We start from the raw sequence: 10,199 nt of genomic DNA on the forward strand, positions 1-10,199 counted from the left end.
ATTGGCCAGCGGGGGCAGCACCTCCCTAAAAAAAAAAGCATACCCTACACACCTTATGCTTCTCACTCCTAGTCCCTGTACACCATCAGCCTGCCGTGGGCTTTCCGAGTCCTGTAATGGAATGAGTTGTGTTTTTGCAGAGCAGACAGGCAAGCAGGGGGAATAAAAATGAAAAAGCAATCACTTAAATTTAAGAGGATGCATGTGTTGTGTGTGCGTGATGATGCATAGCATTGTTCTGTCATGCCGCCATCACTGTCTCCTCCCCTAAGCTCTAGAGGCACATCTATCCCTTATTAGCCCCACTGGTTTCTGCAGGTTGTCATCCAGTTAATGGCTCCTGTTAGATTTGTCTTCAGCCACTCAGACAGCAGCCGCTGCCACCGCGTGCTGCAGCGCTGTTATTATCACTATAGGCGGTGTAAATGAAGCGTGCTGTATACTGGACATGTATATTAGCTTCACCCCGCCTCCTTGGGGGGGGATTGCTGTCAAGCAGATGAACAACACTGGGTCTGAATCTCACCATCTTCTGCAAATGGTGGTAATCTAAAGGAAACCTATTAGAATTTTTATTTTTATTAATATTTTCTGTGAGTAATCAGCTGTTACATTGGTGCACGCTCATATTAACTATAGCCAAATATTAAAATAATAAGGCCAGTGTACCTAAAAGTGATCATATGCATTGTTGACTTTGCAGATGTCAGTGGGAAAACACAGCTCTGGCTGACGGCACAGAAGCCCCACCCACCTGCTGTTTAAACTCTCTGTTTGTGAGGGGCAACCAGTCAGAAAGCTGCCTGTATGCAATGGTTTTGCTCAAAAAGATCAGGACACCAGAGTTATTTTCTGTACATAAAAATGAGCTTTTATTGAAACTTTTGTATAAAAAAATAGCGACATCCATCCTTCACAGCCACAAGTCACACAGCTAAACTGAAAGGGTCTCCGAATATGAGGCTATGTGACGAGTACGAGCTCCCCATAGAACTCAAATGAATCTCGACAGCACAGAAAACCAGGTGGATTTCTCTGAAACTTAGTCATTCGACATTAACAGACTTCTTAAGTATTTAAATAACATTCAAAAATCCTCTTTTTCAAATTTAAGTAAACGTTTTATTCTGCTTTTACAATGACAACTGCTTTCAGTGCATCTTCCACATCTAAAAAAAAAAAAAAAAAAATTGAAATGTAAAAATAAGTTATAAAGGAATGCAAACCAAAGGCCAAGTAGGATATGCAAAGAAAATATGCAAAAACAAAAACAGGAAAAAAAAAACAAAACTGGGGATTTTTTAAGCATAGACAATAAATAAATAAATAACCACAGAGTGTGGGAATGTCTACATGTTTACGAATAAATTAAATCCAAATGGGGGGAGGGAAGAAAATGTACACACAAACAAGAGGAAAAAACAAACAAACTACACACTATACAATATTTGTTTGAAGAAAAACAAAAAAACAAAACAAAAAAAAACATTTGAGTCCATGAATATTGCATTGATTGTGCATTTCACACCCCAAACCCTGAGGAAGGCCAGGGGTGGGGGCTATGTAGTGTCAAGCAGTGAGATGATGGGAGGCAAAAAATATATAAAAATGTATGCGTATATATAGAACAGACAAGTCAGGAGGGCTATGAACCCTGGAACAGGCATTTGAGGGCAGAGCGGGAGAAAAGGGTGGGCTGTGTGTTGACATTTTGTAGACATTCAGAAAAGACAGGATCCAGTTTCCAAACACCTGTTCAGGCTATAGAGTGAGTGAGCAGCGTTAAAGAGAGCGACACAGAGTCAAGTTGAGTGTGTTTCAAGTATTCCATTGCCAGGAAGAGCCCCCATGCCCCCAACCTCCTTCTCTCCTGACTATTTCTACTTTAGCCTCTCAGCTAGGTGCTGGTTGGCTTACAGTGATGGAGAGAGGGAGGACAGAAGAAGGAAGGGGAACGAAAAAAAAAAAAAAAAAAAGAGCCTAAACACCCCTTCCATCACAGCAGAGACAACTTAACTGTCACGCTGAGGGCTATTCCAGGAAGAATAAGGAGAAAAAAAAGGGAAAAGAGAACAGTTTCTGACAAAAGTCCCCCCGCCCCCGAAAAGCAGCTTTCCAAAAAAAGGCACTCCAAAATCAAAATGAAAACATTTAAATAAAAGGGTTATGTCCATGCTCTATGAGAGCAGCCATGTCTGAATAGGAGGGCCTTGCCAGCTGTATATACCAGCCTAGTAACAAAACAAGTAAAATTAAAATTTAAAAGTGGGGAGGGGGGGAATAAATAGTGCTGGTAAGACCGCCCAAACAGCAAAATGTTTCCCATTAGGAAACAAGTAAAAATCAACTGAAAGGAAAAGAGGGGATGGGACTATAAGATAAAAAGAACACATAAGTAATAAATTAGAAATTCCCTACAAAAGAGGAAAATTAAAGTACATTTTTCTTGCCGGGCCTGTTGGGTCAGAGGGTCCGGTTGCAGATCAGTCCTATCCCCACCCTCTCTTTTCCCACAAAGTCTTATTTGTTTTTTTGCCCCCCCCCAACCCCCAACCCCAACAAAAAAAAGTCTATCAGAGCCTCCCTCAGAGGCTCTCCTTGCTCGAGCTTGTGCTTGATGAAGAATCTGTGTCGATGGTCCTGAGGCGGATGTCGCTGCCCACAGGCTCCTCTGGTGACTTGGGTGATTCTGCCACTGCCCTCATCCAGGGGTGGTCGCAGATCTGCTCCAGAGTGGGCCGGTCTGAGGGCCGCAGGGCCAGACACCATTTGATCAGCTGCTGGCACTCTGGAGGAGAAAACAAGAAAAAAAAAATTAGTAAAAAAAAAAAAAAAGGGGCCAACAAACTGAAAGAGAGAACCTGATATTTTGGATTCATCTCTACAGCTTATGTATACAATCACAGCACCAGAACACACATCCCCTTTTATTAAGGTTAGCTCTCTAGGGTGAGTGGGACTGGTACAGAGTGCACCAAGGGAAATCAAAAACAGACAAAAAAAAATATCCCAAAAATAAAAAACCTCAATTTTATTTATGACAGATAAATCTATTTACCAGCCATTTGAGCAGGTCATCCATTATGATTACAAGGTCTTACTCTAATGTGAATTGATTTATAAATATAGACCTCATGAGCTATACCAGTAACCATGGCTAGAGGGCAACAGAGTGAACTCATGTGTTAACACTCACCAGCTGAGATCCTCCTCCTGAAATACAGTCTCCCTCTTAGGATCTCCTCGTCCTGCTCAAAGGGGATGTCTCCGCACACCATGTCGTACAGCAGCACGCCTAATGACCAAACCGTCGCAGAGCGTCCATGGTATCTGTGAAAGCGGATCCACTCTGGTGGGCTGTAGACTCTTGTACCTGTGAGAGAACAAAGAGGGGAAAAGAGGGAGGTGAGTTACGAAACAGCAGGCGGGAGAGAAAAAGAAAATTGAGAATAATATGTCTGAAATAGCTGAGTCATGGTAGTAAAGCTTTCCATCTTTTCCTACGCCACAAAACACAAACTGAGTGACCTGCCTCCATCTCCCCTCCTCCCTTCCCTCCTGGAAGGAGGAACTTGGTTACCAAACATGGGAGGAAAAAAAAAAAAAAAAAAAAAAAAAAAAAAAAAAAAAAAAAAGCAACGTGAGCCCATCACGTGAACTACCGTCTCCGGTTTCACAACAAACAGATGTTACGTGGCACTGACCAAGCATCCACAAAACACAACAGTGACTCAACCTTTACTGAAAGGGAAAAAAAACAAAACAACCGGAAACATTAAAAGTAGTCTCCCTATCACAAGACGAGGATGATTCACAGATTAAAAAATGGCCACCAATATGATCATTATGCTGTGAGTCATATCTGCGATATGAGAGATCTTTTATTTACTTTTAAATTAGCAACATCCTTTAATAGATCATCGATAAGGAAAACGCAGAGAGACTCTGGGAGAAGAAAACCCTCGACCAAAAACAGACGACTGCGTCAGCGCCTCGTGAACGCCTCCATATCTGAATATAGCACAGCGGGGCACCAAGGGCAAACACAACGCAGCCCACACGGATGCGTATTCATCAAAACAATACACACGTCCAGCACTGAAGCCTCTCGCATAAGCAATAAATTAAATTAGACAGTTTTGTTAACCAAAAAAAAGGAGCGCTTACTTACCATCGAAATCGGTGTAGACTGTGTCCTTGAGAATCGCCCCTGAGCCGAAATCGATAAGCTTGAGCTCCCCGGTGCGTAGATCAACCAGCAGGTTTTCATCTTTGATGTCTCTGTGTACCACGCCGCAGCTGTAGCAGTGTCTGACCGCCTCCAAAACCTGTCGAAAAAAGCCTCGAGCCGTGTCCTCGTCCAGGGCGCCCTTCTCAGTGATGAAGTCGAACAGATCCTTCACGAGCTCCGGCCTCTCCATCACGATGAGCCAGCCGTCCGCGCGCTCATAATAGTCCAGCAATTTGATAACTCCGCGAAAAGACGAGCTGACCTTCTTCAGCAGCAGGATCTCCAAAGGCACCATAGTACCGTTCTGTAAGGGGGACAAATTGAGGCATTTATTAACCATATAAAAAATTATTTTTTTCTTGAATGGAGGAAAAATACAATATAGATATATAAAACCACCCAGCAACAGCCGGGGAGGGGGGTGGGGTGTTTGCAAAACAAACAAAACCGTCGGCGGATGACTACTTACAATTGTGCCCCACTCCGTCACCCGCTCCTTGGCGACATGCTTCACGGCAACCTGAAATCACACAGAAAAGAATACAATGTGAGCGTTAATTATAGGGGACACACATAGTGTTTCCTGACAGAGAGGGCTAGGGAGCTGCCGAAAATGAGAAATACCCCACTTTCATGGCGCCACATGCAAGACCAAAACATAGACCCCCCCCCCCTCGATCCCGTACTTACCGGTGTGCCGTCAGAGAGACGGTTGCCGGCGTACACAGTTCCGAATCCGCCACTTCCTAGTACGGATCCTACTTGGTAAACCTTCTCGAAAGACTCCTTCTCCACTTTAACTGCAAGGGGGGAAAAACAAAATAAAACGGGGAATGTTATTTAAAAAAAGGTGAATGCAGCATTTCAACCGCGCATTGCGAGGTTAAACTTGTTAGCTGTGCGAACTGGTCAGCTGCAACCGTAGTAGCACACTTTGTTCAATTAAGAATATGCTTCCGATTTATTAGCCATTACATTATAAATCCAATATAAATGAAGTTAAAAGACGCCTCAAGTGTAACGGTAACCTACCCGGCTGAAGCTGTATTTTCACTGGTAGATGGTCCATACTCGAGTGATTGCAAATATGCGAAAATGAACCAAACTTTGACAGCAACATATTCGAGCTGAAACGACCGTGTAGACGACCTCTATTCAATCGCTGTGAGTCCGAAGAAACAATATAAGTAAGAAAAGAAGTGGGTTCAGACGCAGTGTAAATGGTGGCGCGAACCGTCTTGGCTGCGAGCAACTGTTAAATCCAGTCCAGCAGTGCGCCAACTCCGCCGCACCGCGCCCGTCAAAGTCGTGTCACGACCGCGAAGTCGCACACCGTTCCCCAAAAACCAGCATCAAATATGACTCCTGTGTCTCGACTCAGGTATCTCCGATAAAAACAGTCCTCTTAAGAATTAAAAAAAGAAGAAGAAGAAAGGGAAGCCAACCACTCCGATGTGTATAGTAGTCGTGCCGACAGAAGAGTGCGTTTAAAGGGCCTCTGCGGCGGACTGTTGTACTGAACAGTGGCCGCTGTCTGAGCTTTGGCGCGGTCTTCCCAAGCCAATATTTTGACGCGCACTAGGAAAACGATATCCCTCCGCCACCAACACAAGTAGACACTATCGTTTAATTCGCGCGTACTTTCGGGACCTGTTGCCACGTATGCATTCCCATGTAGCTACTTAACACGCGCCACAATTGTATCATACTTTTATTCGAAAATATCCTTGCAATATTAATTTTCGCGGCGCACTACTTTCTCGTAGTACGAGACGCCCATGAACATCGTCTGGAAGCTTTGCGCTGTGTTCGCTATGAAGTTGAAAGGCAACGACCAATTAGATATCATCTATAAATACCATGTTTCGCATTTGGACCAATCCTGGAAAAGTTATTCTAATAAAGCAGGCATTTGAGCTCACGTGGCGGTAATTCTGATAGGTCCTCTGCCGTCCCTCTGCAGAAACGCATATTTTGTATGGCTGGAGGGGAAAGTTCAGCCTTAAGTGTTATTCACCGCCTGCTGATTACACGTTGTTATGCAGCAGTGTGTACTCACTCATGTTATTTGTTTTGTTTTTACAACCCAGGAGAATTCCCATCACTTAAAAATGAGCAGTTTTTTATTTGTGAGACCTATAATTTAATGTTTTTTTGTTTTGTTTTTTAAATGAGCATGGTCATATATTCAAGATAAGAAAATTATTATTTCTGTTTAAAAAATAAAGTGTTATTAATGCTCAAAAACATTTTCAATAGAGTTTGGTTATGTGTGTGTGTGTGTGTGTGCTGCGGGGGGCACTGGAATGAGTTAGAAGCCTAAGATGATAAAAAGCACTGAATGTCATCATTTTTTAAAAAGTAAAAAAAAAGGGCCAGAGGAAGACATCCTGCACAGGTCAACCAGTCCATCACAGCACTAGCACAGAGAGACAGACACATAGTCTCAAAATCCCATTTACAGCCAATTTCGAATCACTAATTAACCCAGCATGCATGCCATTGGACTGTGGGAGGAAGCTGGAGTAAACCAGAGAGAACCCACACAGGCAAACAGTGAACATGCTACCTTTTTTCTAGGAGTGCCTACCTGCTCAAGTCTATCAAATTAGCACTATGTCCATCAAGAAATAAAAAACTTCCAACAGATTAATTTTTCATTTAATATTAGATGTTTTAAGGCTAAAGTTGCACTGTGGTGGTTACTTTTAATTTTCAGTGACAAATAGGTCTGATGAAAACTATTCTGTTGCTAGTGAAGGAAGAAGAAAGCTGGCCAGGACTTTTCCAGGTTTATGTAACTGGATGATCCATGCTGCTAGTCACTATGCTGCCCACATATATACATGATCTAAACTAATATGATAAGACTGGAACACCCCGAACAGATCACGCTGCACTGTGTTGCATGGAGTTTCTACAGATATCACAGGCTGCTTTCTATGCCTAATAATAAATTGGGTCAATACAATGTTGCACACAGGCCAGAGTATGAAATCCAAGCTTAGTATAAAGATAATAGACCACAAAAACATAATCAGTTGGTCAAAGTTAGTCGAGCCAGCTGCCCCATTTCTGAATGTAGACTTTCCACTTTTGCACATCAAATGTGCCCTTGGCTCTCAGTGAAGTTTCCACTTTTTATATTATGTTACTGTGATCCTCTGTATGTGTATATGTGTGTTTAGGCTATGCGTTCGTGTGTGTGACTACTAACTAAATAGAACCATCGGAGTTCCAGGGAACGTTATCTCACTATAGACCTGCTGGCTGCAAAGTTATGTAAATGTGTGCACACACACAGACACGGGTTGCATTTAAGAACAGAGTAACAGCCTGTAGGCTAACCTGCTGTGTTTTTACCTTTTCAACCAATGATGTCACACGCTGCTTCATGTGATGAACAATTTGACTAAGGAGTTGATGCTATCAGCGCATTTGTGCATTTTGTAGCATAACTTTATATGTACAAGATGGTGACAAGAGAACCAAAGTATTGATCCCCTAAAGAAAACGTGTCAAGAGGTCACACAAAGGCTTCAGGCACTTGCATTTTATTTTTTTCAAGGATAAGCTACTATGTACATGGAAATTGTGTGGAGATATATGGGTGAACCTCAAGGGTTCCTATGCTTTTATCTTGTAAAACATTTGCATAAAAGAGTTCAATCGTTTAATGGATAATGCTTCAAAAGGAAATTCGTTCCCTGCAGCAGCACCCTCCGCCTCTCCTGCAGGATCATTCTGTGGTCACATATGTATTTTTAGAAGTATTACGGCTCTGACCCATGCAGTTATTATTAGTAATTGCTCACGATGCTGTAGATCTTCGAATTAAAGCTTCTTTTCGGCAGTCCTTTTGCCCCGCAGTTTCTCTCATACAAAGCTCCTCCCACAGTCCAAACAAATCGGCGCAGATGAACTGGAATGACTGAATTACCTCCAGCTACTGCTGAGTTTTTAACACTATGATTCTTTCCAGCGTGGTCTCTTTTCATTTTTACTACTATAGTGTCAATCCACCTAAATTTACACTCAAGGCTCAGTACAAGAATTAGCACGTACTTGCCATTTTTTCCAAGATAATCAAGTGCAACATGCGGACCAAAATAATACTCTCATCCACTCTCATAGCCAATGGAAATTGGGCAAATATGCATAGCAGCTGAAATGATATTAGGTGATAGATCCATGTAGTGCCCAGGGTGTTTACTGCCTATCACCTAGTGCCTGCTGGGCCAGGCTCCAGAAATCACATGATCCTGGACATGAAATAGATATTACAGTTGGATAAAAAGGGAAACCCCCTCCACCCCCTTTTCTCTGTATGTCCCTTAATGAGGTGCCACTACACAAAACACCTGCTGTGCTGCTGCTACTATGACTAATTAGAGCACAATTGTACTGGTTGATGGTTTGAAGCAGTGTGGCAAAGTGTGAAGCCCTTGGATGTAAAAAGGCTTTTCCGCCTCACAAGTCCCCCCATGGAACATGACCTAATGTGTTTAACGCACAGGATGGATCTCCTTATCTTATTATCCACAGTATTATGTATTGATAAATCCCTTAACAAGGGCCAATTAGGTTATGAAGTATTCATAACCATAATCTTTTCTCTCTCCCTCTGTCTCGGTGATGTGAACCATTTGAGGAGCAAGTGAGGCAGTCAGGCAGCGGGCCAACCAGGCGTGCTGACAGCAGAAGCGCGGACAGCTGTTTTGCCGTAGCTTGATGCGAATGCATGCTATGCAGTTGTTCACAGCTCTCATGGGAAATCATCATCAAGGCTTTTATTTATGTTCACCAGTCGTTTGATCTGTGGATGTTGGATATAAAAGAGAAAAAAAAAAGAAGGGAGGGAGGGAGCAGAGACTGGTTTGTGGCCTACTGAAGGCTGACACTGTCCACCCATTCCCTATTCATCTCTCCTATTTCTTCATTTTTCCCATCTCTCCCTTTTTTCCCACATTCCTGGGATGTCTCCCATTTTCCTTTTCTCTAATTGCTGCCTTAGTAAACTGTGTCAGCAAGTGGAAATAGTTTTGATAAGCATTTGCATCTGTAATTTGATGGGTTTCAGTAGGGACACATAAACCCAGACGCCACCAGAGCTTACGTGGCCACATCACAGCCTCGGGGTTGGTCGAAACTATTTTTAGGCCCATCACGCTGGCCCGCTGGCAGCCACATCATTTTGGTAAGCCGCCGATTGAAATCGATCTGGCTTGGTTGAGCTGGTTCTCCGTGCCAGGGAAATCTTAGAGACTGAATTTGTCAAGCCTCCTGCTGGGGTTAGATTCCCCAACATGTCTGCATGTGTGCATAGAAGCTACTTGTATTATGTTCTCTGTAAGCATGTCGACTTCAGCAGTGTCCTCATGTAATCTTCCAGTTAACCCTCCTCTAGAGCAATATAAGCCGCTGTACTAAAAATGAACGATTTGCATGTAGATATCAGATGAGAGTGAATACAAATATTTTGAATAACCCGGGTATTTACCGCGCAGTCAGAGAAAGCCATAAAGCCATCGACTCACAGTGGCAGAGAGGACTACTCTAATAAATTGCTGTAATTTACATTGATACTGCACAATGCATGTAATATTTTGTGAATATAGTTGTACAAACCCCTCACATTAGTATATGTGAGGGGTTTGCAAACCCCTCACATATACTAATGTGCCGCAAACAGGACTTTAATATCACCATCCATTCCCATTTTATTACGGTGTATCCATATAAATGGCTCACCCTGTAGATTATAATGTAATAGTGTTTGTGAATAAAGAGGAATACTGTAAATGCCAATGCGGAAAGGAAATATGAGGAATTCCCTTTCATTTGAGGAAAATATTAACATCTGATCTACTGTCCAATCCAATGCTTAAGTTATAATCATTCATTTTTTTAGTGTTCTGATGGGTACTTGCTTGCATCCATCCATCCATCCATCCATCCATCCATCCAT

At 42.7% G+C, this 10,199-nt stretch overlaps 1 protein-coding gene across 1 annotated transcript; it reads right to left on the reverse strand.

The window, feature by feature from the left end:
* Window positions 1-1,440: 1,440 nt before the first annotated feature.
* LOC102201569 (serine/threonine-protein kinase pim-3) lies at window positions 1,441-5,842 on the reverse strand. The gene is made up of 6 exons (XM_005725134.2): window positions 5,264-5,842; window positions 4,922-5,031; window positions 4,701-4,751; window positions 4,172-4,535; window positions 3,197-3,373; window positions 1,441-2,788 (listed from the first exon to the last, which is right to left on the reverse strand). Exons 1-6 carry the CDS (start codon window positions 5,349-5,351, stop codon window positions 2,586-2,588), a joined length of 993 nt encoding a protein of 330 aa, XP_005725191.1. The 5' UTR covers window positions 5,352-5,842; the 3' UTR covers window positions 1,441-2,585.
* Between the last annotated feature and the right edge of the window lie 4,357 nt (window positions 5,843-10,199).

Source organism: Pundamilia nyererei, unplaced genomic scaffold, assembly GCF_000239375.1.
Source record: "Pundamilia nyererei isolate P.nyererei 1_Seehausen unplaced genomic scaffold, PunNye1.0 scaffold00014, whole genome shotgun sequence".
In the NCBI taxonomy this organism is placed as follows: domain Eukaryota; kingdom Metazoa; phylum Chordata; class Actinopteri; order Cichliformes; family Cichlidae; genus Pundamilia; species Pundamilia nyererei.